Source organism: Anabrus simplex, chromosome 1 (assembly GCF_040414725.1).
Source record: "Anabrus simplex isolate iqAnaSimp1 chromosome 1, ASM4041472v1, whole genome shotgun sequence".
NCBI classification, from domain to species: Eukaryota; Metazoa; Arthropoda; class Insecta; order Orthoptera; family Tettigoniidae; genus Anabrus; species Anabrus simplex.
Genome location: NC_090265.1, coordinates 599,526,615 through 599,540,062, shown reverse-complemented (window position 1 = coordinate 599,540,062; position 13,448 = coordinate 599,526,615). Strand labels below are relative to the sequence as shown.

Genomic DNA, 13,448 nt, shown 5'->3' with positions numbered 1-13,448 from the left:
GACAGACATCTTACGACATGGAGTGTTGAGTGGACTTTTTTCTGCACTTCAAAAATCAGACTTCCTCTGCCAGGTCTGAACCTGCTATCTTGGGATCTGGAGACCGACACTACTGCCAATCCATGGAGGGAGCTAACTTTTCAGTTAATATGCCATTACTAAAATTTGAAATTGTAGCGAAAGGTGGAAAAATCTAATTTTCTCTCAGGAGTCAATTTTTAATGATTTGTAAGTCAATACGGAATCATCACGAGGTTTACTGTGTGTAATGCCATTACTACAACAGGAGGAGGTTAATGATCTCTCTGAGAGAACAACTGTATGATAAATAAGTGCAACAGCTGTTCTAAAAACATAATTATTCTTCCACTTTTCTTTATGCTTGCCTTGTGCTACTCTATTGTAAATATGTATTTCATTGCGGAACTCTGTAATTCGGCTTCTCGCTGTTTTGGTTTCCCAAATAAATAAATAAATAAATAAATAAATAAATAAATAAATAAATAAATAAATAAATAAATAAATAAAAAATGTTAAAGAATAGAGAAAGTCTAGATAATAAAGCACAATTTACAAGAACCAGTAAAAAAGTAAAGAAAATGAAAGAGGAAACTCAAAATCAATAGTTGAAAGAATACCCCTAATGAACCTGACAATAAATTATCTGAAGAACAGCAGAACAGATGAAGACATGCCTAGTGTTATTATGGTTGTACTGACATCATGCATACTTTGTAAGAGGGATGGGTGGAAAACTGTGAGAAGGTTCGGAATGTGATAGACTTTAAGAGAGAAAGCATGTTAATAAAACAACACACCAACTTACCTAGACTATTAAATGGCCACTGGAGTAAATCAGATTCTCGAATAGTTTTTGATATTGGAACCAGCAGACCATGTTTCGGTTCACAAGTAAATAGAAATCTATTTCCCCACGTTCCATCAATACCCCCATAAGGCAATGGACGATCCTGAAAGAATGGAAGACTTATCACCTTAAAAATTAAAAAGCAGCTACCAACTTAATGACAACGGACTGCATAAAAGTAGAATTAGGAAAATACAATTTTTGGAATTTTCTACACTAGAAATGGAAGAATTAAAATGCCCTTTCATGCTTAGATTTTATGTATGATGTATACACACACTCTTCCAAGCTGTATTTCCTTCCTGAATTGCTGTAAGAATGAATTTGGTCAGGGTTACATAAAAAAGTAGTTGCCTTCCACTGACTTGGACTAACTCATGTTTGACATGGGTAGGCTACATACAGAATGCTATGACCGGGCGAGTTGGCTGTGCGGTTAGGGGCGCGTGGCTGTGAGCTTGCATCCGGGAGATAATTTCATTTCGTGTGGCTATTTCTAGCTGAGTGCAGCCCTTGTAAGCCAGACCCTCCGATGAGGGTGGGCAGCATCTGCCATGTGTAGGTAACTGCGTGTTATGTGTGAGTTGCAGGGATGTTAGAGACAGCACAAACACCCAGCTCCTGAGCTGCTGGAATTAACCAATGAAGGTTAAAATCCCCAACCCGGCTGGGAATCGAACCCAGAACCCTCTGAAATGAAGGCCAGTACGCTGACCATTCAGCCAACGAATATCCGCGAGATAGTGGGTTCGAATCCCACTCTTGGCAGTCCTGAAGATGGTTTTCTGCGGTTTCCCATTTTCACACCAGACAAATGCTGGGGCTGTACCTTAATTAAGGCCATGGCCGCTTCCAACTCCTAGGCCTTTCCTATACCATCGTCGCCATAAGACCTATATGTGTCGGTGCGACGTAAAGCCACTAGCAAAAAAAAAAAACACCTAGGAGGAAATAAACATAATGAACATTCTCCTCTGTGAAATGTTTGTCCAATCTAAAAGCAGGCCACTACATGGGGTTGGAAGTTTCTGAGGAAATTATCACGTCAACTTTACGCAGCTGATTAAAATGATTTGAATTTTCTGTAATCTGTGCGTGTAAACACAATCAATGTCTGCCATTATATAGTACCGTATTTCTACTATTTAGATTTTACATTAATAAGAACAGTGGTGGCTATATTCTCAAGCCAATGAGCCCCAGGTGCAAGTTCACGGCTGGCTGATGCTCTGGCCATCTGATACTCAATGAAAGTGTGTATAAAAGAGAAAGAAATGTATGCTATGGCAGGTGGGGCAAATGGAAGGTGTGTTTGTGGTGAAATTGGACTGATGAAGAAGAATCTGCCTTCACAACCTTCATAATCAAATATAATATGATTATATATTTTACAATAATACTTTACATATAGGTGCATGCATTCATAGTTTTCAGCAAAACAAAGAACAATTTGACCCGAGATGGGATATCTAATACCAATATAAATGGTCCGTTATTGGACATTATAAATTTTCCAGCTAACTCATTCTTGGTTGCCAGCGTTTCGCCCTCGTGTGCTAGGGTGGGCTCATCAGTTGGTACCTAGCACACCTACCAATACGCTGGCTAGTGCATACCGTGGAGGCCACTGCGTAGGCTAACTGGAGCCACCGGCAGTGCCAATGCACTAAGAGACTTTGTCTCATCACTAAAAATTGATGCCTGCTTGGCCATCAGATGATATAGATGTTGATTCCATTTGTCCTGAATGAGTAAATTTATAATACCAATATAAATGGTCCGTTATTGGACATTATAAATTTTCCAGCTAACTCATTCTTGGTTGCCAGCGTTTCGCCCTCGTGTGCTAGGGTGGGCTCATCAGTTGGTACCTAGCACACCTACCAATACGCTGGCTAGTGCATACCGTGGAGGCCACTGCGTAGGCTAACTGGAGCCACCGGCAGTGCCAATGCACTAAGAGACTTTGTCTCATCACTAAAAATTGATGCCTGCTTGGCCATCAGATGATATAGATGTTGATTCCATTTGTCCTGAATGAGTAAATTTATAATACCAATATAAATGGTCCGTTATTGGACATTATAAATTTTCCAGCTAACCCATTCTTGGTTGCCAGCGTTTCGCCCTCGTGTGCTAGGGTGGGCTCATCAGTTGGTACCTAGCACACCTACCAATACGCTGGCTAGTGCATACCGTGGAGGCCACTGCGTAGGCTAACTGGAGCCACCGGCAGTGCCAATGCACTAAGAGACTTTGTCTCATCACTAAAAATTGATGCCTGCTTGGCCATCAGATGATATAGATGTTGATTCCATTTGTCCTGAATGAGTAAATTTATAATACCAATATAAATGGTCCGTTATTGGACATTATAAATTTTCCAGCTAACTCATTCTTGGTTGCCAGCGTTTCGCCCTCGTGTGCTAGGGTGGGCTCATCAGTTGGTACCTAGCACACCTACCAATACGCTGGCTAGTGCATACCGTGGAGGCCACTGCGTAGGCTAACTGGAGCCACCGGCAGTGCCAATGCACTAAGAGACTTTGTCTCATCACTAAAAATTGATGCCTGCTTGGCCATCAGATGATATAGATGTTGATTCCATTTGTCCTGAATGAGTAAATTTATAATACCAATATAAATGGTCCGTTATTGGACATTATAAATTTTCCAGCTAACTCATTCTTGGTTGCCAGCGTTTCGCCCTCGTGTGCTAGGGTGGGCTCATCAGTTGGTACCTAGCACACCTACAGGACAAATGGAATCAACATCTATATCATCTGATGGCCAAGCAGGCATCAATTTTTAGTGATGAGACAAAGTCTCTTAGTGCATTGGCACTGCCGGTGGCTCCAGTTAGCCTACGCAGTGGCCTCCACGGTATGCACTAGCCAGCGTATTGGTAGGTGTGCTAGGTACCAACTGATGAGCCCACCCTAGCACACGAGGGCGAAACGCTGGCAACCAAGAATGAGTTAGCTGGAAAATTTATAATGTCCAATAACGGACCATTTATATTGGTATTATAAATTTACTCATTCAGGACAAATGGAATCAACATCTATATCATCTGATGGCCAAGCAGGCATCAATTTTTAGTGATGAGACAAAGTCTCTTAGTGCATTGGCACTGCCGGTGGCTCCAGTTAGCCTACGCAGTGGCCTCCACGGTATGCACTAGCCAGCGTATTGGTAGGTGTGCTAGGTACCAACTGATGAGCCCACCCTAGCACACGAGGGCGAAACGCTGGCAACCAAGAATGAGTTAGCTGGAAAATTTATAATGTCCAATAACGGACCATTTATATTGGTATTATAAATTTACTCATTCAGGACAAATGGAATCAACATCTATATCATCTGATGGCCAAGCAGGCATCAATTTTTAGTGATGAGACAAAGTCTCTTAGTGCATTGGCACTGCCGGTGGCTCCAGTTAGCCTACGCAGTGGCCTCCACGGTATGCACTAGCCAGCGTATTGGTAGGTGTGCTAGGTACCAACTGATGAGCCCACCCTAGCACACGAGGGCGAAACGCTGGCAACCAAGAATGAGTTAGCTGGAAAATTTATAATGTCCAATAACGGACCATTTATATTGGTATTATAAATTTACTCATTCAGGACAAATGGAATCAACATCTATATCATCACATGGGATATCTCGCAAGCTAATGGAGATTTATAAGTTCCGATTTTGGCATTTCACTCCTCTACACAAAATCTAACTGAATTATTTAAAAACAAGAAATCAATTTTCATGAGTTTACTGGGCCTTTAATTTCTATCTTTACTCTTTATTTTGCATATAGGTCCAATTTATTCAACCTCATTTAACATTTAATTGCCTGTTAAAATAATTTAACAGGGTCAATCCACGTGACTCATGTTACACTTGGAGAGCTTATACTCTAAATTAAATTTACATAGTTCACAAACAAGTAACTGTGTAACTTTGATTCCGTGGTTATTAAGTACCGTATAGATTGCTTACTTGTTTTCAAGCACTTTAAGAAATATATATATTTTTAAATTTTCCTACAATTTTTTAAAGTTCTGTGACTCATGTTACATGGGTAAGACACACCATCAAGCAGTATTTCTGAGTTTTGCTAAACTCTGCTCTGTTAATGATTTCATGATGATCATTTCTGAACATAGTGTACTAAAGACATTAATATACAATGTCATATAAAGAAACAACATATATTTTGAGAACAACTATATTATGATTAGTAATCGTGACTCATGTTACTAATGAGCGTGACTCACGTTACACCACTGCTATACCTATTCAACCTTCCAGTGTCCTCTGGTATTTACAATTGTAAGTGCATTTAACTTCTTGATTAACTGTGTATTAGTGCATTTTTAAAGTATATATTAACATTTTCTGCATCTTTTTGAAGTTCCCTGGCTCATTTTTTGTGGAGATGACACATCAAATAGTATTTCTGCTTTTTGCTAAACTCTGGTCTGTTAATGATTTCATGATCATTTGTGGACATAGTGTACTACAAGTAATATAAAAGATCATATAAAGGAAAACACCTACAATGTAAGAACAGCTATGTAATGTAGTGTACTACAAGTAATATAAAAGATCATATAAAGGAAAACACCTACAATGTAAGAACAGCTATGTAATGTAGTGTACTACAAGTAATATAAAAGATCATGGAAAGGAAAACACCTACAATGTAAGAACAGCTATGTAATGGATTGATTATTAATTTTGACACGTATACATTATGAAACAGAATGACTCATGTTACATCACTTCCCTACTCAAACTTCCAGTGTCCTCTGGCATTTACAACTGTTGGAGCATTTAACTTTTTGATTAATTGTGCAGAAGTGTAGTAGATTTTACTGGACTAGAAGGCCACTTCCAGCCTGCTCCATTGTACTGATAAGGTACTCATTGTTTATTACCTCACCAGGGTAACACTTCCCATCATACTGTACCATGTACCAGTCACCAGGATTCACTACACAGCCGATTTCATTAACCCTTTTTTTTTGGTTATGAATGCCGTTGAAAGTGATGATTCATTTGCTGCAAAGCAATGTAGTTTTGAAATGCCAGCAACTGGTTTTACATTCATTACAATATCCTTGAAATGCAGAGCTGTATTCCTTTCCAGGATGTCCATGGATGATACTGGTAACACTTTCACATGTCCATCCACATATGCCTTTGCAAATTCAGAAGCACATGTAACAGTACATTTACGCTGTCGAACAGAGTTCCATACCTTCCTCTTGACAGCACCACCAATTCCGTCAACCGGACCCTTCCCATGCGACGTCGCAAAGAAATTCCACTGCAGGTTGATTCTGTGCTTTTTGCACAGTTCAGGGAGAAATGCTGCAATGTATTTGTTTTTAAATTGCGAAGCAGGACCATCTGACCAAATAAACACTTGTTTTGTTTCCTTGGGTAAAATTCCCAGTAAAATTTCTATGTATGCTAGAATGGTATCCTTTGAGTGAGTTAGATTATCACTGCATAATACAATGGGCTGCATTTTCCCAGAGTACCACACTGCAGCAGTAAATAAACTGACTTGTGCTTGCTGCCAGTGGGCACTCTGAATCTCATCTTGTGAGACACTTCTCTGCGAAGTCCACCTGAATTAATGCTATGGACTCGAAGGTTTCTGCCTCAGCTTCTGCTGATAGCTTTCAGCTTGCTTCATCTTAACATAGCTGTGTTCAAGGAACTGAGGTACTATACTACAGATATACTCAACAAGTTCAGTTGTGCTTCCTTCTTCCACGACTTTCTGGATGCGATCTTCACCATCATTTTTCCATACACACCATGTTGCCTCCCTTTCTTCTCTATCTCCAATGAATTTTAAAAATCCTTTTCCTTCAGAGCATTTGTTGAGCCAACAATTCTCAGTGCTATTTTCACAGATAATACTATCTAAGAGATTGTTTTTAAACCGTGGTACATTTATGTCAGCATTATGAAGACCTTCCCATGCAAGATTAAAGTTCTCATGGTACTTACACAAACATTATGTGGCAGTCTGTTACTGAGAAGGACATACGGTGGCCGAAGCTTTGCGAACTTGCTACGACCAACTAATACATGGGGATACTATTCTTGAAACATCTGGAAAGCTTCTGATATGGTAAACATCAGATGTCGCACTTGCACTTTTGACTTTGCACCATCACTGTCGACTACTTTGATAGCATCCTTACGTCCAGGAGCCATTCTACTGAGAATAAAAGTTTTTAATCTGGAGGATCACTTCCTGATCAAGAGAATTGCCATGCCTGACTTCTTGATTTAGGAGTCTAGCATTCAAAATTTTCTCTTCACAGTTGTCACCAAAAAGTTTCCTGACAGCGGTACAGCGGCGGCGAGGGGATGATGGAAGTGCTTTCGTTGCTCGTGATACTGCTTTACCTAAGGCTTGGGCACTCCGATGTGCAGGCTGTTCAGTTTCAGCACTCTGAACCTTTTGTAAAGATTTTTTCTTTAGTGATCTGTGTTTTGCCACTCCCCGTCGTACCCATTCCCTCTTTCTTTTCTGTACGTCGTCCCTTGTTACTCTAGGCAGCTTCTTCAAATTTTCACGCATCTTCATTCTGTGTTTCTTTGCTTCCTCCTGATGTTTTAATCTGTATTCATCATATTTCCCTTCCTTTTTTAACTTCTCTTCTTCTTCTTTGGTGTTCTGCTGCTGTCATAGGCATCCTCAAATCGTCTTGTAAACCTAAAAAGTGAGGTTAAGGAAAAATGAGGTTGCAAGTTATGTAAAATACTTGTTAGTATCTACAATTTACTTTAAATACAAAGTTGTTACGTTAGCCATAAGTTATATTTTGTCATTCATAACCTGAAATTTGTCTGGGAATGTGACAGATTTAAACTAAACTCATGAATTGCTGTGTACTACTGTGCAGTTAGCCTGAAATATAATACATTTTGTTTGTTAAGAAACAGTATCACCAACAGTTTTATAAATATGCAATGTGAACATCAGTTTGAAGTGTCATTCATTTGCCGCGGAATATTTCGCGACGCCGCCGTGTCGTAGGCCGAAATTCGTGACTCACGTTACACGTTTATTTTTCGTATTTTAATGCATTAGAGGCAAAAAAGAAATATTGTTTTATTATAAGTGTTCCCAGGTAGTGCCATGGGAAGAAGAAAAACTATTTTAAACGAAACAACATCGCTGCATCTAGCTACAGGAAAACTTTTCCATGTTTTCGTGACTCACGTTACAATCAATACTTATGTAGAGATTACCATTTTTAGCGATTATACACAAAGCAAACAAGAATATTGCTATCGCAAACTGCTTACCAGAATATGCTTTTCTAATCTGATATAGTTTCTCAACATGCGAGTCCTTGTTTCAGTATAAAAAGTGGCATACGATCACAGCACTATTTGACCATCTCAGCTCTCATAAGCATGCGACAATTTTTGGCACAAATATAACGAAAACGTACGCGACGTATCAAATTCTGATACTTTCACATTGTATTTTGAAGTTTCACCAACCTAATTTCACCCAGTATCTACCAGAAAATATTTAAAAAATATTCTGTACCTATGTCCCTATTTTCATGGAACGACCCAACAGTGAACTTAACCAAATTAGCATTTAATCAACATTGATTAAGACTAATAATCTGTTACACCCTCAATTAACGTAACTCCCCAGTTTCAAGCAGTTAAATTCTCTGTTAGCTCAAAATATGGCAGGTGCATTAAATGCAGAACGTCTGTATCTTAAATATTTGGAATATGATAGGCCCTTTTCTAGAAAGAGTTACAAACGGAAGAGATGATTTTCATACAGTTCTTTCAGTTGCTTGATGCTACCTTGACTAACGTCAGTATGTAGATTCAATCCACTACAAATTTTCTGCCAGGCATCACTTTTATCTTTGAGCATGGAACCATTAGTTTGCTTACTTTCTGTAACAGGTAATTCAGGGTTTTCCCAGAAATTTTCGCCAGCTGGGTGGCAGGAATGAGCCGCCGGGCGGGAAATACTATGTAAAAAAATTGATATGATCGAATTTCAGTTTATTCCCCTCACAGCATTAACAATAATATCAGACAGAGAAACACTGACTGCAACATTGAACTATTTTAGTGTTTTCACGAACAAAACATAAGAGTACGGTATTTTAAACTTCTCGTGTTTTACTGCTCGTTTATCACTACGTAACACAGGGACTTCCCTCAGTTGCTGTAGAGTGCCATGTGGAATGTAGTGCTCGCATGCTAATCCGGTACTGCTCGCACACGGTACCATGTGACAATCAAGCGGAACATTTGAACTGAGATGTAACTGTACTAACAATAATGAAGATTTCTCATTTAAATAAACAGTTTTGCAGTATTTACATTTTAATTTGACTCAAATATGTATTAATGTTATGAAACTAACACACATCTAGGTTATATTAGCCGGGCAGTCTGTAAAAACGGCAGGGTGGTGCGCCAATTGAAAAGGTCCTAGGGAGAGCACTTGGTATATAGGTATTTGGAAATAATTTCCAAAATAAGAGAAATTTGAACCATGCATTCTCTTCTTGGCTTTTTTTTTTCCATATTGGTCTATAGAGCAACAGAAAATTCACGGTCAAGACAAAAATTTTGAATAAATGTTGACTTCACATGCGTTAGTTTACAGCTGTATTCAAACAAAAGCGCACTGGAGCGCGTTCACGAACTGTATGGTACTGCCACTGCCTTCTGGATTCTCACTGACCGTGACTCTTGTGAGAGTTAACACCGTGTTAGCTAACAATTCCCAGGAAATGTTTCGATGAACACAAGAATCTTAACATACTGCATAATTTTTAATGCAGTGTTAACAAACGGTGTGTTAGTTCTTTTAACTGAGATTGAATAAACTGGGCCATAGTCTCATAATCACGCTTCTGTCCCTCCAATCCAAATGTATATTTTTCGTTATCTTAAATAACTTTTTCCATTGAACATTAGCAAAGGCCTTTTCTAGATCTATGAAGGCAATGTCTTTTTCTTCTTTTTTGATCATCTGATTCGAGTATCATGACACTTAGACTATGTTTTAATATACTTGTAATGTGGTACCATTCAGTTCTATTTTCTGTCCTTCTAAAGCAATGTGCTTAACTTGGTCGATGTATCTTGTTGGAGGTCTTCCACACTCTCTTGAACCTTCAATCATCTTTTGCAGGATTTTTAAAATCCATCCTGTGTGCCTGAGATATCTTACAATTCTTTGCTTCACTATGGAATTCAGGTGCATTTTTATCTGCAGCTCATCAGGTACTGATTGGTTCTCTTGGATGTCCATGGAATTCTCAGCATCTGCCTCCAACAGAACATTTCAAAAGCTCTAATATAGTGAAAATCAATCCTTTTCAGCATCCAATACTCAGATGTGTGCTGACCAGGCATGTTTTAGTGGTAATAATAATAATATCATGGTTCTTCCATATTCTTGTACGCTCTGCCATAACAAATCTGGCAAAAGCTGTTCTTTTTATTTTGGTGGTGCAGACACCTGTGTTTACAATGTGACCCTAGATAAACAAATTGGTCATATGTTTCATATTTTTGAACCGTTTTAACCTGTTGATGATCAACGCCTTGATCATTTCTCTATTAAAATGTAAGCCCATTTTATTATTTACCTTTTCAACTCTGCGAAGGAGACTGACATTTTAACTGCACAAAAAGCTATTAATGTGGTGTCATCAGCATATCTCAAGTTGTTAATCAATTTTCCACCTCTTTTGATACCACCTTTCCAGTTTTCCTCATTATCCATAGATAGATGTTGAATAAAACAGGACTCGGTACACAGCCTTGACGGATGCCTTTTCCTATCTCGAAAGGATCACTTGGTTTTTGGATATTAATTCTCTGTATACTGTTCAATGTTGTATATGGCAGGTAATTGTACAAAAACACAGTACTTTTGCACCTCTACTACTTCCTTGTATCCTAACAAATATATCTAATAGCATTTCAGAGCGTCTACAAGCAAATTTTTTTTGCTAGTTGCGTTACGTCGCACCGACACAGATAGGTCTTATGGCGACGATGGAACAGGGAAGGTCTAGGAGTAGGAAGGAAGCGGCCATGGCCTTAATTAAGGTACAGCCCCATCATTTGCCTGGTGTGAAAATGGGAAACCACGGAAAACCATTTTCAGGGCTGCCGACAGTGGGGTTCGAACCTACTATCTCCCGAATACTGGATACTGGCCGCACTTAAGCGACTGCAGCTATCGAGCTCGGTTACAAGCGAATTGGTGATGTTACAAGAAAGAATTGGCGATGGCCGGCTTCTTTACTGTAACCCATTCAATTCTATGCATTTTTTTAAATGATGATGATGATAAATCCAGCTTTCTCTAGTGGTACTTGTGGAATAAGATAAGCTTTGATTCTCTCGTGGATGATACAGAGCAGTGATCTACAAAGTGGAGGACACGGACAGTAATTAAGGGAGACACGCCTACGATTGGAATTTCATAAGATGATACAAACTTCATCTCATTTTTTAACAATTACTGCTGTCCTCAGATTCTCAGTACAGTAAACCAGGCAAGAAGCTCTTCCACTCTTATTCAAAATTAATACACTTTCATGGAAACAAACTACCTTACTTAGAATTCAAGTGCTGACCAGAAAAGATGGCAATTGGACCATGTCAGCATGAGTTCGGAGATTAGGTGCTTTTCACACGTCTTTGACCACAGGAATTACCCCAGCACCCTTTTAGATCCAATTCTACCAATCGTGGCGCCAGCTTCCATCCACTGCAGCTTAATGACAATAAGCCATTTGACAATGTTACTGCCAATACCTCGCTATGCTAAGAGAATAGATTTTTCTTCCTCAGCTTGAAACTCTTTTTCATTCAGAGCAAAGACTATGTGTGAACCGTATACTGTGCTGCACAGATGGATTTCTGCATGTTCTGAGTAGGGGTAGTTAACCTTTTCCTACTGATAAATGTATCATCATAATCATGAACAAGTGGCTGATTCACACTGGCAAAAACCGATCCTGCAAAAGTATTTGGTTGAATGGCTGTTCCCCTAGGAAAAAATAAAGAACAGGATGTAAATTTAGTTGTATGTTCACCTTCCACATCTGGTTCAGCTCTCACCAGGAAGGTTAATTATCCGACAAAAACAAAAGTGCACAAACATCAAGACTATTATCTAAAACTAGGCATCACTAACATTCTTGCGAATAACTAGGAATGGCCAGTATGTTCCTTGCTTGGATATTTTAGCCAATGACAGTTTGAAACCTGTGTAACTGATAAGACACTCGCTGTTCACTTTTCTTCCAGATAAAATATCCAGAGCATGTGAGTAAACCTCTCAACTTTTTTAAGCATCATGAGCAACAATTGAAAGTAAATGTCAAATTCTTACAAAATCATGCTACAGTTCCTAAGAAAGCACTAAGAACATCCTTAGGGGTTTTAATTGGCATCATTTGCCATCACAGGCTACTGATAATGAATCAAATCGGACCAATAGAATGGACGGACGGATTTGCTAAAGCTGTTTTTAGTAAACCCTTTTTAATATTTAGATTATTCTACAGCCTACGTGGCTCAGAGGGCAGCACGCCGGCCTGTCACCGCTGGGTTCCGTGGTTCAAATCTCGGTCACTCGATGTGAGAATCATGCTGAACAAAGCGGAGGTGGAACAGGTTTTTCTCAAGGTACTCCAGTTCTCCCTGTCATCTTTCATACCAGCAACATTCTCCAATGTCATTTCATTTCACCTGGCAGTCATTAATCAATGCTCCAGAGGAGAGTGACAGGCTTCGGCAGCCAGCACAATTCCTATCCTTGCCACTAGATGGGGGCTTCATTCATTCCATTCCTGACCAGGTCGAATGACTGGAAACATGCTGTAGAATAATCTAAATATTAAAAAGGGTTTACTAAAAACAGCTTTAGCAAATCTGTCCATCCATTCTATTGGTCCGATTTGATTCATTTTTATTTTATTCTCTCCGGAATAACCTGTCGGTGAATCATGAGACATTGAGAGGTCTCTACATTCAATCAACTTTGAGTAACCATAAAATCAAATCATTAAATGAACACTCCAATAATTGGAGGCGAAGGCTTACCCGAACATTCTGTACTTAACAGGTTGCTAAGCGAAAAACACTTTCATTAATATTCTGATATATGTGATTTTTTTCCTTAGTAATGTCATTGCACGCAGCCATGTTTGATTACTACCTGTCGAGCCAAAGAGTACACATTTCCTCTTATAATGGAAGAAAATTATTCTGTGCTATATACTTTTTGATTTTCAGACTTTCCTCAGCTTCTAAATATACTCAACTTACATGCTGCTAATAGAAAATGTCAAAGTACACACAGACAGAAAGTTATCAAGTCAATTAGCCTTCTGTATGACCATTACCAGTAATAAAGCGCAGTGACAACCTCTTGAAAAGTAGGAGTCTACTTATGCGAACCAGTATTCAGTCACGGCCAATTGTATGTTGCACTATCTCGGGCAAGATCGTTTGAAAATGTTAAGATCCAGATACACTC

The 13,448-nt window shown here is 39.1% G+C and overlaps 1 protein-coding gene across 1 annotated transcript in view; it reads right to left on the bottom strand.

The window, feature by feature from the left end:
* LOC136881282 (microtubule-associated protein futsch) overlaps positions 1–13,448 on the bottom strand; it is a 383,949-nt gene that overhangs the window by 350,466 nt on the left and 20,035 nt on the right. Inside the window, exon 3 of the mRNA XM_068225087.1 lies at positions 827–971. Coding sequence (XP_068081188.1) covers positions 827–971 — 145 coding nt within the window. The remainder of the gene's footprint in view (positions 1–826; positions 972–13,448) is intronic.